Source organism: Lepidothrix coronata, unplaced genomic scaffold, assembly GCF_001604755.1.
Source record: "Lepidothrix coronata isolate B3197 unplaced genomic scaffold, Lepidothrix_coronata-1.0 Scaffold47, whole genome shotgun sequence".
Taxonomy (NCBI): domain Eukaryota; kingdom Metazoa; phylum Chordata; class Aves; order Passeriformes; family Pipridae; genus Lepidothrix; species Lepidothrix coronata.
In genome coordinates, this window is record NW_016690227.1 from 3,621,274 (window position 1) to 3,644,753 (window position 23,480).

Below are 23,480 nucleotides of genomic sequence, written 5' to 3' on the forward strand. Positions count from 1 at the left end.
GAAGCTGGGGGCTGAAACTGTTTGGCAGCTAATCAAACAAGGAAGAAATGAATGATTAAAAAAAAAATAAATGATGAAACACAAGTGCCAAATAAATTCTGCTCAGGGGTAGAAAATGTGACTTGAGATCCTTTGTGCTTTTATAAAATCTCAGCATTAAAAAGAGAGTCTGCAGGGTACATATATTTTCACCATTTTTTCAGTGCTCTTATATTGAGTTTCATTCTTATAAACTTTAATCATGCTCTTTTAATGACATCCCAACTGATGTTTGGTTTAGAAACCACAAAGCCTTTAAGAGGCAGTCTAACTATTAGGAAGAGTTGATGACTGTTCTCATTAGAATATTGTACCAAAGTTTTCATTTAAACCTCCAAGGTTCAGACTGTGTCTGAAAAATGATTCTGTTGACAAGTGTATGATATTCTCTTTGGTAATCCTACCTTACTTTATTTTCTTTTATATTTCACATAAATTCTTTGTGTGAATGTGTTTAATGTGTTTTCCTGTATCATAACCCATGGGTTTGTGCTAGTAGTGTTTTGGTATTTGCTGTTGTTGCTGGTTTTTTTTTTTTTTTTTTTTTTTTTTTTTTTTTTTTTTTTTTTTTTTTTTAATTTTATTTTTTTTTTATTTTTTAGACACTTAATTGGAAGCCTCTGAGCCAAATTTTGGTTTAACATAGGACACTTTGTCCTGGGTTTGCTGTTTCTTTTACTGACTCAGTCTTTGACTCTCATCAACTCCACATCTCCCCTGCCCTCAAAAGTTTGTGAATTTTACTAGAATTGCTGTTATTTCAGAACTGCTACCTACTCCTCTCCCTCTGCAGCTGTCTTCTTTTTCCCAAAACCTCCCTGCTTTAGGTTTTCAAATGGCTTGGTATCTTGTCCCTACCTTCTCATTTTTCCTTAGTTTTGATTTTTCATAGAGAAGTGCTCATGGATGCAAATAACTTCTTCTATCAAATCTTGATTTTAAGTACACCTTATCTCAGGACTGACATTTCAGCTGCACTCTTTTTAAAAGGGTGCAGATGTGGGTCATATGGATGGAAAGGCAATCTGCACATTAGGTTAGTTGTTGGTGTCTTTCTTTTTGTGGTATATTGTCTAGTAGGTGTTTAGCCACTTATGGCAATGAAAACACCACTGCAGAAGATGAGTGATTGCATTATTACTTACTGTGTGCTTTGCTGCACATCTGTAAATGGTGCAAGTAGTTCTGAAGTAGTCCAGTATTTTAGTTTTGTGATAGAATAGTGAGCAACTTGTTCCCAAGTGTCCCAGATGTAGTTAGAGTAGCAGTGGTGCAATCCTTAGATTAACCTGTGTCTTTTAACTGCTCAAGCAAAGTGGAGGATATTAATAGAAAGCTTTTTCTCAGGGTTATGCGCTAAGAATAAAAGTCTGCAAGTTATAGGTTCATTCTGCTACATGACTTCAAAAAACCTTTTCCAAATATGAAATACTTCAGTTTTCCATTTAATAACAAGTGTACAAAACAAGCCAGATGGAACTGTCATGAAGTAGTTACCATTTTTGCCTTCCTAGACCACTACTTACCTTTAAAAGAATGATTTCTGAGATTTTAACCAAGTGCTTTTCATACACACAGATACACCCACTCTGAACAAAAGATTCCTCAGATGATAAACTCCATTGATGCTAATCCTTTCCCTCCTCCTCCTCCTCTCACTTTTCTTGACCTATCTCCTTCTTTGAGATTATTTCCATTTCCTTGGATACCTTCACAGTAATTCCAGCCAAATGGTAATGAGAGCATATCAGCTGTAGGCATCCGCTGCATATCAGCCAAAAAGTTGTATATACATTCAAATAAAGGATCCTGTTCTTATGGTCGCTCTCCTTTCTGTTCAGCTGAAGATGTCCTTAACTGTGAAGGTGAGGAGAGCTAGCTCTTGGTCTTCTTAGTTAGGAAAAGCTGGACACAGGTGCAGAAAGGGATTTGGAGAATCTAGGTGCCAAAAAGTTTATGAGAGGATGCAGAGGTTAGGTTATTCTCATGCTATAGGTTTGTTATGTTTACTGTGAGAAAAATGTTTTGTTTTTTTTTTTAGTTAAAGAGCTGGAGCATTTTGTGCTCTAAATTTGACTTTGCTATGTTCTGTTGCCTGTTTGGTTTGCGTGTCAGCTCAAATTTAAGTAACTTAAAATTATTGAATTAGGTGGGAGGGAAAGAATCTGTGTTAGTTCCCCATCCAACATGGAGAAATTCAATTATTTTTGATGTTTTCACTTAGCTTTTTTTTTAGTTTATATTAAACATTGCGGTAACACCCTCCTCTAAATGAATTTGGCTTTCTTTTCCACGGCTATTGACATTTTGAGTATTCATCTGCTTTCTAACAATGCCTGTGTGGTGGCTGTTGAAAGCCACGGTGTCACACTTGGACGCAGATACTCCAGTAAATTTTAAATTGCTCCCTGTGGAGCACTGTGTTAAAGGGAATCATGAAGCAAAAGACTGAGAGTCAGTGACATAACTGTCTGAGAATAGCAACAGGTAGGCATCCACACGTTACATGTTCTCTGTAATGTGTTGCCTGTATTTCAGAGACCCCTAAAATAGCAGTTTCAAAATTTTGAACTCTGAACTTCCTTTTATTATTCTTAAGTCAAACCCATAATATTAATATTACAGCTTTCTGTGTTTGTTTTCAATGTCTTTGTTATTTCAGCAGAATATTTTTATTGGCAGTGTATTTTTCCAGTGGCTCTTGAGGATCTAATGTGGCATTTATGTTTCTCTTCATGCACTGTATTACCTGACCCTAGGAGTATTTTGTGGTATCTACTAGGCCACAGATAAAAGCTGCTGTTTCAGACTACGAGTACAGGCTACTTTCAAAATACCAGCATTTCCATATCAGAATAGCAGTTCCTTTTAAAGTAATTGTGCTCTGACTGCCCTACGCCCTGTTGTGCAAACCTTTGGATTATACTTTGTGTGTAGGCTTGGGTCTGCCAGTGCCACTGCCATAAGCTCTGCAAAGCATACAAAGTTTATGAATTAATTTGACAATGATAATTACTGTGCTAAAAATAAATCAGATGTGCATTACATTAATAACTACTCCTACAAGATATGCTATCCACTCCTCAAGGGCTGAAAAATTTGGGAATAGTCTACATGCTACATTACTTGTTATAATGTAAAGTTTAAGATGTAGGAAATAATTAGGGGTTTTTTTCCCACTCTAAATGAGTATGGGAGAGTGAGTTTGCTAGAGTTCAGAAACCTTGCTGACCTGTGAGCGTGGATGACTGAAGGTGACACAGTTGCCATCACCACAAATGACCTCCTATACAGAGCCTGTGCTTGACCTTACTTTTAATATTTTGACCTCATAAAAGTACTGGTTTAATTGCATTTTTAAAGGATTTTTTTTTTTTTTTAGAAAATACTTTGAGTTTCAAAATTATCTTTATTAAAAAAAAGATATGAGGGAAGGAGTATTAGTTTTCTTTCAAGTAATTGCAATAGAACTACTTGGCACACAGGGACTTTTAGATGAATAGAGTGCTTGTGTGTCGAGTTGCTGTCATACTTGAAGATGAGAGCAGTTTTTAGTGTACACTGCTAATTTTGGGCACTAACATGTGACTTACATACAGATTACTTCTTTCCTTTTATCTCATTAATATCAAGCTTTTTTCCCAAGATGGGTCAGTGGCATCAGTCCTGGGCTAGATACTTTGTTCCTTTTACCTCGTGTTGCCCAAAATGATGATAAGATGGCACAGATTGGATAGAACCTACTCACATGAGAAGGGAAATACCAAGGGGCTTATTAAGAGAGCAGTTGCTTGTGACTCTGAAGCCAGATAAATATTATGTTGGGTTTGATATGATCTGTGAGATGCAATAAGACTATCCACATTTTTCATTACTCTGTGAGAACTAACAGTGACAGCAACCTTGTTACATTTTAAAGGACCACCAAAGGACCACAGGCCACGTGCCAGTAGAGAAAACCTGCATCTGCTGATCTGCAATAAAATTTGAAAAACATTAAAATATGGTGCATTCTGAAAATAGCATGTTCATTCTCAGTGTGAAGCTTGGCCTTGAATGAAACAGTATTAAATATTTGCACTGATCAGTTTGTACCAGTTTGCTAAGTAATATGGAATATTTTTGGGCTCGTGAACAGGAAGAGCTGCTTTTTCTGATTTTTCCTGTGGAGTAATTAGTTTTAGAAAAGAAGGGAGGATACGGCAAAGGGAAAACTGAGACTTGCTGGCCTTGGTAACAGGATTCTCACTGTATTGGAAACAGCTGAACCAGAAGGGAGAGTGTTTAAGAACTGTATAGCTCGAGAATGAATGTGTCAGACGTGTGATGTGTAAAGCGAAACAAGGCCTTAGATTTAGAAAGGGAAAACCGAGTGTAAAGAAACTATGCTTTTCATCAACCCTACTCTGCAAAGCATGCTGTGAATGAAAAAGGAGCACACCATCACTAATAAGAACAATTGTAACCCAATAATGTTTAAATGAAAGATGAGCTAAAATATTTCAGTAAGATAAGGATTTTCAAAGGCTATGCCAGAAGCTAGAATTGAAGAGGGATTTTCATTTCTGCAGTTTGATACTGGATTACGCTAATCTCTACCTCTCTCATTTCCTTTCTCTGTAATTCTGGAAACAACCAAATGAACAAAATAATCTGTCTGGTGGCTCTAGCTCAAATTACTGGAAATCTGGTGAGCGTTGGTTGTGCTTTCAGCTAGTGACTGCGAAGTCAGTTGGTTTTGGTGATTTGTAGTAACACCAGCAAACAAGTGTATCTCCCTTCTCATACTGTAGGACCTTTTGTCTTATGAGTGTGATCCTTGATCACTGCCTAAGATGAATTTTTGAAGGGTGTCCACTTTTATTTAAATAGAAGCTAATATAGAGAGGACATTTGGCTATATCTTGGCACACACTGGTTGCTGACTTGGTAACACCTTCTTTGCATTGATCATAGATTAATTTGGGTTAGAAGGACTTTAAAGATCATCTAGTTCCAATCCCCTGCTATGGGCAACAGTGCTGCCCACTAGATCATGTTGCTTAAGGTCCCATCCAACGTGGCTTTGAACACTTCCAGGGATGGCACATCTACAGATTCTCTGGGAAACGTGTTCAAGTGCCTCTCTACTCTGAGTAAAGAATTTCTTCCCAATATCTAATTTAAATCTCTCCTCATTTAGTTTAAAACTGTGCCCCCTTGTCTTATCACTATCTACCCATGCAAAAAGCTGCTCTCCCTCTGTTTTTTAAGCACCCTTTAGTACTGGGAGGCCTCAGTGAGGTCTCCCCAAAGCCTTCTCTTTTCAAGGCTGAACAACTCCAACTGTCTCAGCTTGTCTTCATAGAAGAGGTGCTCCAGCTCTCTGGAGCTCTCTCCATCTTCATGGCCCTCCTCTGGACCCCTCCAATAGAAATACGTCTTCTGCTGAGTACCCCGGAGCTGGATGCAGTACTCCAGATGGGGTCTCAGAAAGGCAGAGTAGGAGAATCACCTCCCTCATTTTGCTGGTCACGCCATTTAGAGAGATTTGTCCAAAATATGTTCTTCTGAATAGATTCTTAGGGTAGGGGGTTGGAGGCAAGGGAAGAGCATTTCTCATGATAGTTTGTTGAAAAAATACAACTCTCTGGTCTTTGAACAAACAGGGAAGAGGAGAATGTCTTGTGGCTCTGCTGTGCTTTTTGAAAAGACAAGAGACTGCATCTGGCATTTCCCCTCCTTAACCTCTGCCAACCTTCTGCTGCTGTGGGGCAGAGATATTAAACCAAAGGAAAGTCCACTTTGGATGTCTGCTGATCTAGCAAAGCCTTCTGGAGGAAGAGAAGACAGACTCGTGTGAATTTCTGTTGGCACAGCAAAGTGTATGTTGTCTCTGCGTCGAATTATGTAATCATGGGCTTCTTGAGTGAGGAGACTGTTGTGCACATGGAGCACGTGCAAGTGTGTGTGGGGAGGAGGAGGTGTGAGGAAGAGCTGCTGGCTGTACTCAGTCTGGGGATGGATGTGTGAGTTGCTTTGTTCTTCTCTCCTTGTACCCCCCACCCTGTTTCTAGGTATTTCTCTTCACTGGTAAGAAGCTAAAGGCAGTAGATGAAAACAAGGACTGAACTCAGAATTATTTATTTGTTTATTTGTTTATTTATTTATATTCAGCTAGTTTCTGAAAATGGCAGCGGTCATTTATTGGCATCACGTAAGTGGCTGATCATCATCTTCTCTTGCTGTTCTTCTTTTTTTTCCCCCCTGCTGTTCCTTGCTCCTTTTGGTCATGTCTTTCAGCTCTGAAATGAGTAGAAATCATAAGCTTTCGTGTTGCACAGCAACAAGGGCTTCTTTATAAAGAAAAAATGAGTGTTACCTCTTTCTGTGGGTCAGTGCTTGAAATAAGAAAAAATTAATCATTGGTGTACTACTATTGAACTTGCTGAGTCTTCTTAAGCTTGATAGTCTTGTAGTATGAATTATTTTGGGACTAGCCACTACTAGCCAGATTTGATTACCTGAGCCAGAAGATGACAAACTGAACTTCTGCCCTATGGTCTTGATTTAGTGGCAGCCTGTAAGGAACACTTGCATGAGTGGGTTGCTTTAGCTTTCTGGCAGATAGGCATGTTGCTGCTGAGGACTCTCTATGGTGATGAGGTGGAGATGACCATTGAAATAAGGCAAGGATCAGGCTCTGCAGCTCTGACCTTGCTATCCCTGTCTCTGCTTATAATGGAAGACAGGACACTCTTCTCCTCTTGTGTGGTGTACTTTTGCTCTGTAATGACTTAAATGGCAAAGGATGAGGGAGTTGGATGCTCTACTTTTAAATGTTCTCATATTTTAACTATTAATTCACATATTTGATTTTTGCTTAACGAATTGTGCTCAGCTTCTCCGAGGGAAACTTAAACAAGTATAATATAAATGTAACAGCCTAAATATTATTTGTAATCTTATGATCTTTTTATGTACTTCCTCTTAATTTTTCTTACATTTCCATTTTTCTGTGGGAAAACTCTATTTCAGTGTTATTTAAAGAGTTTCTGACTGTGGTGATGACACATAGACATCAATAAAATGTATTGTGCCGTAGCTATCATTCTGTTTCATTTTTTAAAATAGCCTTGGTCTTAAATACTGACATGGAGATGATTACAACACTTAAGACAAATTTATTGTACATAAAACAAAAACCTGTACATGCAACTTTTTTTTTCGTTTGGACACATACATTATGATTCAGTCACTAGTGGTATGTTCATATACTGCTTAATTTTTAATTCTTATTGAAAGCACACCATGGTTCTGCTCTGAGAACACCTGCACAGTAGCGCATGTGACCTGTCTTGTTTTCTGGAAATGTTTTGGAAGTGGATGAAGCAGGAATCTGCAGGAGAGAAAAGTATGTTGTGATTACAGTCAATGAATGATGCTGTCCTGAAGTTCTGGCCTTTTTGTACACTTCTTTGACTCTGGTTTCTCCGACAAAGCTGTGTCTTCCCTTCTGGCTCAACTTTTGGTTCAGGGATGTGCTTCTCAAATTTAGGCAGTTGTTACTTTTTTGAAAACTGCAGGTAAAAATATCTAAAATGCATGCATACTATATATCCATATATATATATATACATCCATATATGTTAAAAAAAGAATATATATATATGGAACTATTGGGATGGTGGTGTTTAGATTTGCGTGTGCATGATGCTTTTATGGTTTTCCATTTGTATCTGTTTTGGTTGCAGCATAGGTACTATAGTGTTTGGGCAGTGTGGACCAGTTACCACTGTAACTGTGGTCGGAGAAAGTTCAAATATCTCTCTGTTTTTGTTTTAGAATATTTATTACAGAAAAAATGGTTTAATTAAGTAGCTCTACCTGCATTTTAGGCTGTTTTGTAGAAACATCTGGTTCTCTCACTGTTTCTATGTTTCTGGTCAGTTATGAAAAATCAGTGAGTAGCTAGTGAGGTCAGTGCCACCTAAGATGCCTTTTCCAGGTTCTCCTCTTGTCCAAACAGACAGCTATAAGTCAGTGAATCAACACCTAAGCACCTACCTATCTTGTCATGACAGAGTACAGATCTTAGTATGTCGGTATGAAACCAAAGATGATAATTAGCACATCTGCTACATTTTTAACGAGTAAGACTTGCATAAAGGCAGTCTTAGTCTTCTTGCTTCCTTCTGACTATCCACAGCTGGTGATTCTGACTGAAACACTTGTTTTATTGACTATTACATGTGTTTTTGTTTCTTCAGTCCTATGACAGAGACTACTCCTAGGTAGACCTACCCTTTGTAGAGACAAGAGATTTTGAAAATATCAATAGGGATTCAAAAATATGCCATGGATATTTTTTCAAGAAACTTAATTTGAGAAGATAAGAATGTAATTGAACACACTTTTAAAAAAATATCTTTAGAGATGCTTGTGATATCAGTTTTGATGCTTAAGCTAAAATCAGAAAACCTGAAATTTTGCAGAGGACTGATGATGGAGTAACCCTGCCTTTGATTCAGAGAATCATCCCATCTGATGGTGTGTCTTTCTGTTCATGATTCCATGATACCTGTAATATTCTTTTAATGTGACTATAGGAAAGTATGCAAAATTGCTGTAAAGCCTACAGGATACATTGCATGTAAATTACTTGTATGAACCTTTTGGCTCACCTGGGCAATACAGTAAAGTGTGATGAAAAAAATGATAAATGATTTGAAGGGAGTGGAAGAGATTTTTAGAACAAATTGTTTTGTAATGTTTTGAAAAGATCTTGGAGAATCTCACCTCTTGGCAGTACTATAAATGAGTTATACAGTTTAATAACAACAAAATGCAGATCGGAATTTTGGGACCAGTAAGGAATACCGAAGGGTTAAACAGACTTGTGAAGAAAAAAGTGAAATAAATAAAAGTAATTTCTAAAGAGCTGAATAGCGGTCTCATTCATGATGGTGTAAAACAGCTCAGTTAAATGTTCTTTGAAACACTGTCTCTATGGATTCTGCCTTTTGATTTTCCTAAGAGAAGATAGTTGTTAATAAGGATTTTAATGTGAGTTATAATCAATGGGAAAAGCATGTAATGAATGAACTAGATGGGGCCATTTGTGAGGGTCTCCAGAGACAGGAGAAGTGATGTGTAGCAGATAAACATGGGATTAACATTGAGCAGAGGGAAGAGTCCAACATCCTGAATTGTTACTAATAAGCCCTAATGAGTGAACATCAGCCGTCCTTTGTGTTGAAAAAGGCAGACAATTTACTAATTAAAGTTAATTCATAAGGTGGATTTTTTTTTTGTATTCTGCCTGTAAAATATACAAGTGAAGCTTGGAGGCAGAGTAGCAAAGTGATCCTATATAAAGAGGATTTTAGAGTTTATTATCTTAATACTTAACTTTAAAAGTATTGTTTTGCTCCCTTCCATCTTTGTGTGTACACATGCAAGAGAAGAAACAAACCAACTTTTTGGCAAGACTCAGCATTAAGTAATGGAAATAGAAGATATTGCCAATTCTCCCATTACTCTAACTCCTATTAACAAATACAGCATGCAGTGTGAAGTGCTTTAAAGCCTGAATGGGTACTATGTTCAGGTGAAACTATGAAAATGACATGAACATAGATAGAACGTACTATTCTTATTTATTTTCTACATGAAGGGCTTCCTGTTCTCATCGTGGGTTTTATACACTAAAGTCAAAAGATATTAGTGAGGCAGAGTTTCTTTTCCCTAACTGTGCAGTATAAATGGAAATTGTGGGCAAATCTCCTAATCTCCATAGTGAAAGCAGAACATTTATCTAATTAGTAGTTTGCCTTTTGGCATTACTTTGAATAAATTAGCATTTCATTATATACCCTGAACTACTTGGAAAAGGTTTCCCAGAGTAGTATTTAGTTTTTCTTATCTAAAGAGTGTATTTTAAATTAGTATAGGTTAGTAATACCCTTTGTAACTGAAAAGAGATGGAGTAGCAATACTGTTGTTATTCTTAATATCAGGGGCTTGTGCTTGCAGGATTTTGCTTTCTTTAATCCCCAGGAATCAGAGTAAAAACTTATGTCACCTTATTTAATGAATTACTCCTTCCCCAGGGAAAAAAAAACAAACCAAACCAAACAAACAAAAAAAAAAAAAAAAGGAAAGCAAAAAAATTGGAAAGAATTTGAAATACAATGACCTCCTCTCTCTTTTTTCAGAGGATGAACTTTTCTTTCAGATTACAAACAATGCAAAGCATAGTGGTGTGGACTAATCCAAAAGTTGCACTCTATCACTAATTATAAATGAGCTTTTCTACAGTACTTCAAATGTAACTAATCCAGAATACACTATTTGTCTTCTTTTCTTGCATATATAAATCAGTGACAGGAAACTGAGTGACTAAGTTTGAGTATTGACTGCCAGATAAGAATAGTGGCTGCTTACTATGCTTTTCCTGACAGCTACTGGGAATCAAAACTTTGATGGGAAGTTAAAAGAGGTAATTCATCAAGGATAGATTTTAATTGATTTTCTTTCTAAGTGTTAAAAAGAGCAGAAAGAAAAATCCATGGATGTGATAAAGGCTTGTAATTTCCTTTCCTTGAGTCATTGGCTGTTTCAGACCCTTGCTCACCTCTTCAGAGTGTCCTCAGCAGCCACCTGTGTCAGAATTTTCACATAAAATATGGTGTTAAATATTCTCCTCTTCCCAAAGTGGCCTTTGCAGTACAGATGTGTGGTTACACCAGCGTTGCCATGGTTGCCTTTTGGTAGATGGAGGCATGCAAAGAACCTGTCAGTTTGTTTTTGCTAAATCCAGAGGAATGAAATATCTTCATTCTGTGTTCTTTGATCATGGGTCAATTTACGTGACACTGAGCCTGCTGGCAACAGACAGGGTACACCTGTCTCAAAGGGCAAAAAGAATCTTTGCACATGAGTTAGCAAGCCTCACTCACTGGGAGAGCTTTAAACAAAATTCTCAGGGGGAAGGGGATAAAATCGTGATCGCTGAAGACAAGCCTGGAGGCGGCATGCCACTGTTTGAGAGACAATGTGCTAGTGAGGTCCTTTGGTCTGTTGTCTCGTTAGAGGTAGGGGATGGAGATCACGTGGCAGCAAGGATTTGCAAGGTTATTGATGTACTAGAAACTGCAGAAGTGCCTGAGAGTGGTCATGCAGGAACTGGAGCTTCTCCCCCGAAAAGGCAGCAGGATTGATTACCCAGCTGAAGTGCATCTACACCAATGCCCACAGCATGGGCAACAAACAGAAGTAACTGGAAGCCATTGTACAGCAGGAAAACTATGACAGTTGCCACCACAGAGACGTGGTGGGACGAGTCACGCAACAAGAGTGCTACAATGGATGGCTATAAACTCTTCAGAAGGAGGGGCAATGGGGTTGCTCTGTGTCTTAGCAAGTGTCTTGATCCTAATGGTAATGTTCAGTGTTTATGCATAAGAATCAGTGGGAAGGCCAACAGGGCAGATATCCTGGTAGGAGTCTGTTATAGACCACCCAACCAGGATGAAGAGGCAGACTAAATATTCTATAAGCAACTGGGAGTAGTCGCATGATCGCTGGCCCTGATTCTTGTGTGATGGCCAGTCTTCGCGAGCGAAGATTTGGGAAAGGTCATTAACCCTTCGAGCCTGCGCAGTGGATTTTTTAGGTGAGACACAGCGTGCGCTGAACTGAGCCCACCCTTTAATCCTGAGGTTCATCTGCCGGGGCCGAGCAAGCTTGGACAGTGGCAGTGAGGGTCTCAGGACGTAGGTTTGTTTAGAGTGACCTTCTCTTAGATGGATTGCCTCACAGGGCTGACGAGCTCCATCTGCCCGGGGGGCTGGGAATCAAACCCGGGTCGCAGCGGTGAGAGTCCTGCACCCTAACCACTAGACCACCAGGGGCCCCTTGTGTGATGAACTCCCTGCAAAAAAAACCCAGAAAATTTCTTTACTAACTTTGGTCAAATCTGGCTCTTTTTAACAACAGCTGGGAAAATTAATGTAAAACTGGAAGATGAGGGAAGACAAGGTAGAAATAAAGAGGGTTTATTAATTGCTCCCTTCTTCTTAAGCATCACTGCAGGTAGGTTCCTGCTTTCAGTTCTGGTCCTTGGTTCTCTCAGTACCTTTGTAGGAAGTTGGCACAGGTTTCCAGTCCTCCCCCCCCAGTGCCTAGGAAGGTCTTCCATTCAACCTCTGAGGCCAGTTAGTGCCTGGTCCTAAAAGCAGAATGCCAGAAATATTTTTGTCTTGGTTGACTGTACTCCCCCCTTGCTGCAGGACCCCAACTTTTGCCTGCCATATTTTGCACTGTCCCTTGGCTGTATCCTTCCTCATAGGGCAAATTCAGTAGCTCACAAAAAAAGCTCCTTGTTCCTTCTACCTTCATCTGGAGGCTCTGAAACTGTACTTATAAATGTACTGTAAGAACAGAGAACAGTCATTCATATCCTAGATATACATTTAAATTAATTTCTCTTACTGTATTATATTTTAAAGGCACTGTGCAAAACCCTCTCTAGTCCCCTCCTGTATGTTGAAATAAATTTCTCTGTGTTTGTTAGTTGGTTTGATATTGCTGTGACCAAGCATGGTCTAGTGAACATGGACTTGGGATTACATAAATTGCCAAACAACACCCATTTTTCTTATCTGCTCGTGACACATGGTTTGTTTTAGGGAGATTTTTCTGGGGACTTGGAAAATGGAAAGGTGATGTTAGAGAATGATTGCTGTAATCTAATGGTCTGAATTTTATTCTACAGCTTGATGACTGCACCCTGCAATTGTCTCACAATGGTACCTATCTGGATCTAGAATCCACCCTAGCAGAACAAAGAGATGAATTAGAAGGCTTCCAGGAGGATGCTGGGTAAGTAAATATTTACTAAATTTAGATAAATAAGCACTGAGGTTTCAGGAGAGTGTGTTCAGATCAGCATAGGAACAGAAAAAATAAAACGATAAAGATCTTTATATGCCCATATGTCTGCCCATATGTATGAATAATAATTTTATACTACTCTGTCTATGTTCACTCTTACAGTTTCTCCAAAAGAAGATAGCATACTGTAGAGAAATCTATAATATGCATGTCTTCAATAGTCATAAAGTCAATTTCTTTGTGCCTTGATATTTAAGTCCTCCATTTATATTTTTGAAGAAAAGACCTGTATTGATTTCTTTTTTTTATTCCTGGAATTGATTTATCCAGCCCAGGGAATGGGGGCGCGTGTTGTTTTTGAATATTCTCCTCTCTTGCTTTTTTTTATTTAATGATTGCTCGCCCACATGGATTGCTATGACACAGCTTTCCATAATAATCTGAGAACTGAAAGTGAAAGCAAAAGTTAGCTTCAGTGTGTGTTTTTATGAATGCATATATATACAATTTGCTTTTTTGAAGAATTTACTTTTTCTTGACCTGTCTGGTGGTAGTCTTGGTTAAGATATAAAATGAACAGACAGTCTGGATCTATTTTTGTCTTGCTGGTTACTATATTGGACTGGATAGTTGGAATTATTTTATAGGTGTGTTTGGCATAGACTTCACACATGTGAGTAATGTAGCTGTTCCAGAAGGAAATTCATAAAATCATAGAATCACAGAATATGCTGAATTGGAAGGGACCTATCAGAATCATTGAGTCCAACTTCTGGCCTTGCACAGAACAACCCCAGAATCACACCATGTGTCTGAGAGTGTTATCTAAATGCTTCTTGAACTCAGACAGGCTTGATGCTGTGACCACTTCCCTGGGGAGCCTGTTCCAGTGTCCAAACACCCTCTGGGTGAAAAACTTTTTCTTCATAATTAACTGCATTTTGAATTGTCAGGGCTTGTTCATAGTAAGACATGCAGTTCTTTTGCTTATACTGGTTTATCTACTTTTTCTGATAGCTGTCTTGCCTTTGATGAATAATTCATACAAATTTAAACTGTGTCTTGGAAGATTGTTTTATGTGGAGAAGAATTTTAAATAATATGTTACAAATATTCATGTGTGTGCATTTGTTCATGTCTTATTCACACATACCAGTTTGAGGCATGTTTTTATAACCATTGGAAGAGGAAAACTGTTCTGTTAGAAACCAGTTAGAAGAGAGTTCTTCAATAGAAAGGTAGGCAATACAAACTGAACTGAGCCTCCTTTCCCATGCAATAGGAGTGTTGAGTGTAGAAGTTGATCTAGTCCCCAGTTTTATGCAGAGGCGGTAAAAATCACTGCAAAGAACAGCAAGTTCTTATTTCCAGCTAACTTTATAATGAGTTCAAAGCAAATCAGATGAAGGAAGAATTTTGATGGGATTTTTTTTTTTGTAGCAATATGTTTGAGTTTAAAGCATATTTCTTTTCCTTCTGTTGGTGTCTCTGTGATAATTCTAGTAATTTTTAACTTCATTACTTTTGACACCCCACAGTAGCAATTTGGCACCACCAAGCAATTTGGCAAGCGAGAGACCACTTGGTGCTTTTCCTGCTAGACTTTGCACCTGAAATGGCAAGCTACCATTCACCTTGTTTTATTTTTATGCTTCTGTTGGGCATATAAAGTCAATGATAGGAATTGTTCCTGAAACGTGACTTTAATTTTCTCTGTGGTGGCTATCCTAGGAAAAAAAGAAACAAAACGTGAAACTAACTGTGCTGCTTGGAGTTGCATGTCTACTGTGTTGTTTTGAGCTCAAAAATCAGGATATACTTTTATGTACATGTGTGCACAAGCCTCCTCTTAATTGTACAATCTGTTGTCATTGGAGTAATCGCTTCTTCCGATGGCTTGTCCTGCTGAGTAATGTGAAGTCTGCCATGAGATCCTTTATTCCTATGCAGGAGTGAATAAGGAGATATGAAACTGTGTGCCACAAAGGTGCATAACAAAAGCATGGGCTACAAATTAATATTTTAATTATCTTTTGAAATTAGTTTTTTGAGATGAAAGAGAACAACTTTTGTGTCTGTTGTTGTCATGTATGTAGCCCTCATCTTCACTGGTCTTTACCCTGCTCTCTGAAGTTGTCCCTCTCCTTCGTAATTGTGGGTCAATAGGATGTGCTGTGTTTCAGCTGCCTGCTTTAGATGCAACACCAGGACAGGGTGTGTTAGATGCTGCCATTACAGCGGTTGTGAACCATCTTTCTGTGGTGTCTTCCCACTACAGTCCTCCTTCAGACCCTACTTTCTTACCTTTGTAATAAATTACATAGGCGGGGGGAGTTGCAAAGGTTGAAGTGGTGAAAATGGAAGGAAGGAAGATTGAAAGGGGTGTTGGGAAGTAAATCAGCAAGTGAAACACATAGGAGCACAAAAAGACGTGTCCTGCTGCAGAGGGAAGAGGGGAAGATTGCCCAGGGGAGATGCTACCTTCAGCACCTTTCCTGAGGTGCTTGTAGGTACAAGTGGTATATTTGCCATGAATAATTCCAGCTTGTGCTAACCCAGCAGTACAGGGGTTAAGCTTTAACTTCATGGTTGTGAGGTTAACTTGAGGTTGAGAGTGTTTGGTTCTATCTCCCTGACATGCACACACCTGGTAACTTGCATGTTGGAGCCTTGCAATCCTAGGGCTTTGCTCTGCTACTGTGGGACGCAGGTCAGTGAAGTACAAAACCTTGCATTTAGGAGTAATTGGCTAAGGACAAGCAAGTACTAGTCAGGCAGAAAATGAAGAAAGGATGGCACCTGACTTGTCAGCAGCATGGAGGAAAGGATCAGACATTTTTGGGAACTGTGAGCTCAAAACAAATCAGTGATTATGATGCTGTGGAAAAGGTATGGGATCATCCTAGGGTGTAAAGCGGGAAGTGCAATGAACTTGGTGTTGTCAGTACTGGTGAAGATTCAACTGGATTTCTGCATCCCATTTTTGCCCACATTTTTTTGAGAGAAGAAAAAAGAAACAACAACCATCTGAACTTTATTTGTGACTTAGTAACATCGTTACTTCAGGGTAAATGCAACTCATGTGATGTTATTCAGAAAAATTGAATATTCTAGACGTAGGGTAACAAATGCAGTCAGTAATGTCTTTCTCTATCCTATGTTTCTAGCAACCTAAACTCCATAAACTCCATTTCTGGGCCTTGCAGTTCTGAGACTAAAGCACTGAGCTGGAGGGTTCCTGGACTGGAGCTTCTGGCTGCAGACCTTGGGAGCTTAGCAGCAACATGCTGTCTGGGAGGGACTGGCTGCAGAAACCACTTAGTCTCTCTCTTTTTCTGTCTGGGTCATTTCAAGGTCCTGCTCTTAATCTTCAAAGCTTTTAATTTTCTGAGATTAGGCTACCTCAGGACCTGCCTTTCTGCCATACTGAAGCTGCTGTGTTCATCAGGATCACTGAAGCTTGCTGAATTCTGAGTGAAGGCTTTAGTAGCTGGATATTCATGGCATTTTTAAAATTTTAGAACCTCAGCTGTGGAAACTCCTATTCAGAGTGACCGGAATGTCCTGTAATCTGGCTGTTTTCAGCATCTTTTTTGCCAAAAGTTCCTGTTTGCCCAGGGAAAAATTATTAAGATATTTATTTATTTTTTAAACACTGTTGAAAGGAGACTTATGAGTAAAACAAAACAAGCAGAAAACACATTCTTAAAAAATTGTATTGATTTGAGAGGCTGCAGGTATTTATTTTCTCTGTGAAGGATTGGATGAGCATAGTGAAAAACATGGATTTTTCTTCAAAAGGAAAGAAAAGGATGGTGGCAATTAGACTGGAGGTTTATAATGTGTATCTGTAAATAACCGGTATAAGAAACACATGCGCTCATGCAATTTCAAATGAATTACCTTCTGTTACTGAATATAGTGAAAAGAGGCATTTGGTAGTTGCCATCCACTCCAGCTGAATCTAAACTTCTGTTTAGGGAAGGAGAAAACCCAACACACATGCTCCCACAGCCTGTAGGGCTAACTCTGAGAGTAAAATGGATGGGGATAGGACTGCTTTCGTGATTCCACAACTTTAGTGCTGCCATTTGCACACTTGAGAATAGCTGTGGGATTCAGGAGAATCAGATCATTTTTGTATGAAGGTTGTTTTTGGGGTAGTCAGGAGGTGGCCAAATAATGAGGCTGGTCCTGCAGAAGATATTGCAATCAGAGAAAGGGTCAGTAAGAGGATGTAGGAAAACTGGCTTTCTGTTCAAGGAATGGTTAGTTTGCTTGTTGGGTTGGCTAGTTGTGTTTTTTTATCCACTTCCTTCCAACACAAGTTACTCTGTGGATGCTTAATTGTGGAGGTAGTTTAGATGGGCTGGCTTTCAAGGTGTTTGCTAAGGTGTCCATGACAAGTAGGTCCTTTCCTTTGTGTTTCCTTGTGATTGTACACTGCAAGCAAGAATTGTAAAGAGGTTGATGCATTTAAATTACCATGGAATTGCTTAAGTTCTTTTTATGGACGTGCCTTAACAGGCTCTAAAAGTAGCCCAAAAGGTAACACGGTCCTAAACTGCAGAACACAAGTTTCTTCAGACAGTGTGCTGTGAGCAATGGAGATTTCCTCAGGGAATATGTTTTCAAGACTTATGTTCAGCAGAAAGATAGTTTTAAAATAATTTTCACAAATCACTTCAGCACTAATGGTTTTGCATTCCTTCTAGATGCCCTATCTCAAGCCATTTTGACTGGTGAGCCGCATTTAAGTTGGATGACAGACTTTTTCTCTCTTGTTGCTGCTGTTCATTCTGAGTTCGATTCAGAATGTCGAAGGCAATGGAGTCTGGCATTGATCTCTGATATTCGTTTCCTGCTTATGTACTGTGGGTTTTTTTGGCCGCTTAGACTTTGCAAATAGCACAGTTGTGAACATGAAAACTTTTTGTCATTTGTTTATATAAGGAAACTGGGGATGCATTTGAAGGTTAATTTGTTTTTTTTTTCTAACAAAAATGGTATGGCTCATTTCTTGAAGCAGTACTGCAAACTAGCATAGATTCTATGCTGATTTTGTATCAGTTTGAACAGAGCGTATTTGTGTTTGTTCACTGTTGGAAAACGCTCTCAATTTATGATAGATTTCTCTTCATGTTTTTTCTAGATGTCATTTCCATAATGTTTCTCAGTTCCAACAGGAAGAAAAATAAGGGAGTGCCTGTGGAAGACTGTCATTGTATTGCTACAAACAGTAGAGACTGCCACTGCTTATTGAAATTATTTACTCATGTTGTGAAGAATGTATTAGTCCACCCAAATATTTTGATTTGTGTCATATTTAGTTCTTAGTTTGACCAAATACTCAAGCTGAAAAATGGCTGGTCACAATAAAAAGCATGCAACAAAGCCAGGAAAAAATCCCACAACCAAACCAACCCTCAAACCAAAAACCTGAGCGGAGAGGTTATGGTAATTTTTGGAGGGTATAAGACTTTCTACAAGGTAGCAGTATTTCAGTCTATCATGTATCAGATTACACTGTTGAACCACATTTTGAAGTTAAGGTAGCTAAAACTTTACTGTTACAGAATAAATGGCTGTAAAGATTAAGATTTCACATTCCTAATGAAATACATTGTTTTTCTGCATGACTAAGTTGATGCTTTTTTAGTACCCTCACAAAGTTGGTGGAAAATAGCTATTACTACCTATGTTTTCAAAACTTTATGCAGCTTTTTAACTTCTTAATTTTTAATCCTAATAAAATGTCTTTCTTTATAAAAGAAAAAAATTAGATAGAATGTTCAAACTAATCTTTAGGTGGAACTGTAGAAATTTGTTTTCGTAGTTATTTTGCAGTAACCCTTGACAGCAAAATGAAATAAAATTACAGGTCTGTTATATTGTCTTTAACCCAAGACAAAGTTTCCCTTCTAGAGAACAATAGACAAGCATTGTCTCTGAGCATTCACACTTCCAGAGCATGTAATCAAAATAATTACGCAAATGCGCATATATTTTGTAGGCCTGACAAATGAGACATGTGGCTTTGAAGGATGTGCTCTGAAAGTAAGATGGAGGCAATTAACAGTTTAAAGTTCTACCCTGGAAATTATTGATCAGTTATGAGATAAGGATTTCTTGTCAGTGGATCTGCTTGGCACAATATCTTGTGCAGAAATAGTTGTTGAATTAAGGTTTCTTGCTTGTCATTAAATGCTTCTTCTTTTGTAGTTAAAGAATGAATACTGATGTGTGAATGTAAAATGTATTTAGAAAACAAGCATCTGCATATATAGTAGCAAACTTCAATAAATTCTACTGCAGACCATGGCTTGTTTTCTCACGTAGTTTGAGCTTTAAAGCTGCCTTGCTGGTGTAGAAGTAAATCTCTTCTGCATATATTTAGGTTGGAGACTGCAAGCCTCTTTTCTCACATGAAAAGACACAAGATGTAAGATCCATGGGCTTGTGAAAAGAACCTGTGATCCCCTGTTTTGGTTGACTGTCCAGCAGGGAGCTGGAGTGTGACAGTAAGAGCAGAAATTACAGCCATCACAACTATCTCTGGTGTGTAGTTGAAATCTGGGAGTGTAAAATGGGGATGCAGTCTGTACACCTTACAAATTCAATCCGGTCTAGATGGATAACCTTCAGGCAAATAGCATACAAAAAAAAAGTGGTAATACTGCATAGTCTTAACTTTGATATGCTGAACATGTCCTTCAAAGGGAAGCAGAGTTGGTTTTGCCTTTCTCCAAGTGCTGCAGTCTTCAAAACTGTACCACACTCCATCCAACTGAGGAGCCAGCATCCGTAGTAGCGCCTTCCTTGGCTTGGGCAAGGAGGCTTCACGAGTTCTTTCTGCTCTGCGTGGTTTTGGTTTGAGGGGAGCAGCAGCCTGGAATTGGTAGACCTGACTGGGGCAGGTCATGGGCAGCTCTTGGAGTTGACACTTGTGAAATGTGAAGGGACACAGTCCTCTTAACCCATGTGCTGAATTGTTCCTGTGGTCTGGTTTTGTCCTATGGGTTCGGTTTTTTTGTGGGTTGTTTTCTTTTTTGTGAGCATGTTTTCCTGTTGAGTTTTTTTTTGAGAACTTGACTCATGATTTTACAGCTTTTGTTTGCCAATGCTGTAACAGCTGTGTCTATTTTGCTCCCACTTTGCCCCAGAGTTTACTCAGACATCTCTGTTGTTGAGGGAAAAATCTACCTCTGTACCAAGGTTCCTGTGGAAACGTTTGAAGATCTGCTATTTTTGAATTTTAGTGATTACTGCTGGCAAATGAATGCAATAAGAGTGCTTTTCTTCAAAAATCATTTCCATTGCAAACTGTATTGCAAAAATACTGTTGTGCTTAGCTCTCTCCCAGGCTGTTACATACCAAATAAAGTGCCAAACCAAAAAGCGTGTGAATAATTCTTACAGTTTTTCCTTGGACAACTTTTTTTAAAGATAGCCTAATTTGGCATTCAGGTTTACATGTGAAAATAGCTGAGAAGTCCAGTATTTTATGGTGGAAACTTAAATAAAAACAGCTTATGGAAACAGCTGATGCCAGATGTTCTATTTAAAACCATTTAATTTTATTAACATTGAAGCTCCTTAATAGCTATGTTTGCCCTCTGCCCTCCTCCTCGATGACGAGGCTATAAGCTAAGTGAGCAGCTCTCGAGGCTTGGAAATGTGTTTCTCTTCAATTTGTGAGGAGGAAATCCCTTTCTCTCTCCATAAACAGATCGTCTGCAGGGCTTCAGGTAGGGCTGCCAGAAAGCACTATAGGACTACTCCGAACTTAAGTCCAGTGGCAAGTAAAACCATTGATTTGAGAATCCAAACGTGGGACAGCAACAGAATCCTGTGCTCTCACTGTCTGCTGGTGCAAACTGTTATAGTAGCAGTGCAATAGCCTGGAGCATGTGGGCAGCTGGGTGAGTTTGTGCTGGGTAATTAGTAAAAGCTGTGAATTAGCTACACTTCCTATTCCATGGCAACTATTCCTGTGCCTGCTCCTGCCCTGTGGTAATCGTGGGGGAGATTTGTGTAACTCACACTCTGTTTTACCCCATGGGAATTCATTTGTCTATGTGCTTGGTGTGTGCGGCGTGTTTGTTTTACCAACAACTAAACTAAGGTGGTAATCCGCTTCTGATAAAATTGTCTCCAATATAACCTCCGGTTGTGAGCTAACAGCTTAAACCACTGCAAATCTGTGACTAGCCCAGGATCTCCGGTAATGAAGCTGTGAAAAGTGGTGACTACTGCCAGGGTTAAGACCACAGCAAAATAGAAATTTATTTCACATTTACTGCTCTGTAATTGTGCTCACTAGCAAAAGCCTTGATGGCCCAGCAATAAACGTAAAGCCCATTTCCGGAGTGGAATTAATATGGAGAAGTAAGTGGCCTGAGGGCAGTGTTTTATATTTAAGAATTTGTATGTCAAGTTACAAAGAAGCCCTTGCCAAATATGATGCTATTGGAAAACTTCCAAAAAGCAGAAAGAAACACAAAGTAGTATGTTAATCAGTGCAAAGTAGACTTTATGTGCTTACATACACATATGCATGTTCTACTGCAAAGTAGGACAGCTTTAAAATAGTTCTTGCTGAGTCTGGTTAAATTAATTACATTCTGAGAAAGTGTAAATGGCCATTTAAGCCAGTAGGACATTGCTTTGAAATGTGTTGGGTCACTTTGGACAATATTTTCTTCAGTTTGTTATCTAATCATCAATTACACTGGAAAATCATAAAAATAGGGGGTTTTTCCTTAAGGTAGTAGAGAACAATTTCTAGTAGAAGGGAAATGTTGACGAAAATTTATTAAAACTATTTTTTACAAACTAAGTCAGTTTTTTGCTCATTTTAATTTTGAAAAAAAAATTAGATCTCTCCCTTGCTTCTGCAAGTCAACATTAGGTCAGGTAGCAGGGGCGTTTGTGAGAATGAAAATTATTATGCAGGTGCTGTTTGCCTCTGCTCTGCAACTATGGAACTGCTAATGCAGTTGGTCACAGAATCACAGAATGGGTCAGGTTGGAAGGGACCACAGTGGATCATCTGGTCCAACCTCCCTGCTCAAGCAGGGTCATCCTAGAGCACATTGCACAGGATTGTGTCCAGTTGTTTTTTGAGTATCTCCAGTGAGGGAGACTCCACAACCTCACTGGGCAACCTATTCCAGTTCTTGGTCACCCACACAGGAAGGAAGTTCTTCCTCATGTTTAGGTGAAACTTCCTCTGCGTCAGTTTTTGCCCTTTGCCTCTTGTCCTATTGGCTGTCACCACCGAGAAGAGCCTCAATCCAGCCTCTGGACACCCTTCCTTCAGATACTTATAGACATTGATGAAGTTCCCTTTCAGTTATCTCTTCTCAAGGCTGAACAGGCCCACCTCCCTCAGCCTTACCTCATGAGAGATGCTTCAATTCGTTAATCATCTTTATAGGTCTCCAGTGGACTTGCTCCAGGAGCTCCCTGTCTCTCTTGTACTGAGGAGCCCAGCACTGGACACAGCGCTCCAGACATGGCCTCACTAGGGCTGAGTAGAGGGGCAGGATCGCCTCCCTCGACCTGCTGGCAGTGCTCTTCCTAATGCACCCAGATCACCCAAAGTGGTCTGGGACTTTTTTCTCCTGGAACCAAAGCTGTGAGTCTGACAGTGTGGCTGGGAGCACTAGAGGGACCCTTTTTGCCTGAAAGAGGTGGAAGCATCAAGTGACTCAGTTGCGGGGAGGTTAAGTTATTTTACTTTCCTCCTTGTCCTGTAGGTTCTCAGCTCTTCTAATATATTTTTTTTTCAAAAATCCTGATTTTTGAAAGGCATCTGTTTTGCCAAGTGTGAAAAGGTTTTAAATTAAATTTCTGATGTAGCATGAACTTCAAAGTACAGGTGGTAGCAAAACCATATGACCAGAAATTACCTGGTGTAAAGATTCCCAGGAGGAATGTGCAGCCAGAGCTTGAGAGCCACTGACAGCAGTGGGAAATATATAACCTAAGAACTGAAAAACATTGATTAAGTGATATGTCTCTGTGCAAGAATATGATGCAAGGTTGACAAGAAGTGTAGAAACAATGTTTTTGGTTTTGTTTTAACCAGAAGCAATATTATTGTTGAAAGAGCAACACTTGCCAATTCATAAATTTTGTGTTTTCTTAATACAAAAATATAAGATACAGCTCTAACTGCTCATGCTATGAGTGTTTCACTAAATAACACTGAAAACAGTTATATATGGGTTGAGCTTTGGGGGTGATAGGACATAGATTTGTTCATGAATAAGGACAGCTCTTGAAAAATGGTCAATTTTCTGACTGCGAAGGCAGTAGTCAGCCCTCAGATATTTGAGAGTCTGTTAGAAGGTTTTTGTTTTAATATGTAGAAATAGAGCCATTAACAACTGAGAAATAATCAGCATGATGATTCAGAAAGTAGGAAGAGAAAGTGGGGAGGGGATTCTCACTTTCCAGCTTCTGAGGTTTGCTTGCACATAAACTACTAAAAAGGACAAATGGAACAAATGTTCCCCCATTCTGAACTTCCTACGTTTCACAGTATGTAAAACTGATTC

At 39.0% G+C, this 23,480-nt stretch overlaps 1 protein-coding gene across 9 annotated transcripts in view; it reads left to right on the forward strand.

The window, feature by feature from the left end:
• The window catches only part of FHOD3 (formin homology 2 domain containing 3), a 385,562-nt gene that overhangs the window by 26,783 nt on the left and 335,299 nt on the right, over nt 1-23,480 (forward strand). For all 9 annotated transcript variants that reach the window (XM_017814946.1, XM_017814947.1, XM_017814953.1 and 6 more), the window contains exon 2: nt 12,797-12,903. In XM_017814946.1, coding sequence (XP_017670435.1) covers nt 12,797-12,903 — 107 coding nt within the window. The remainder of the gene's footprint in view (nt 1-12,796; nt 12,904-23,480) is intronic.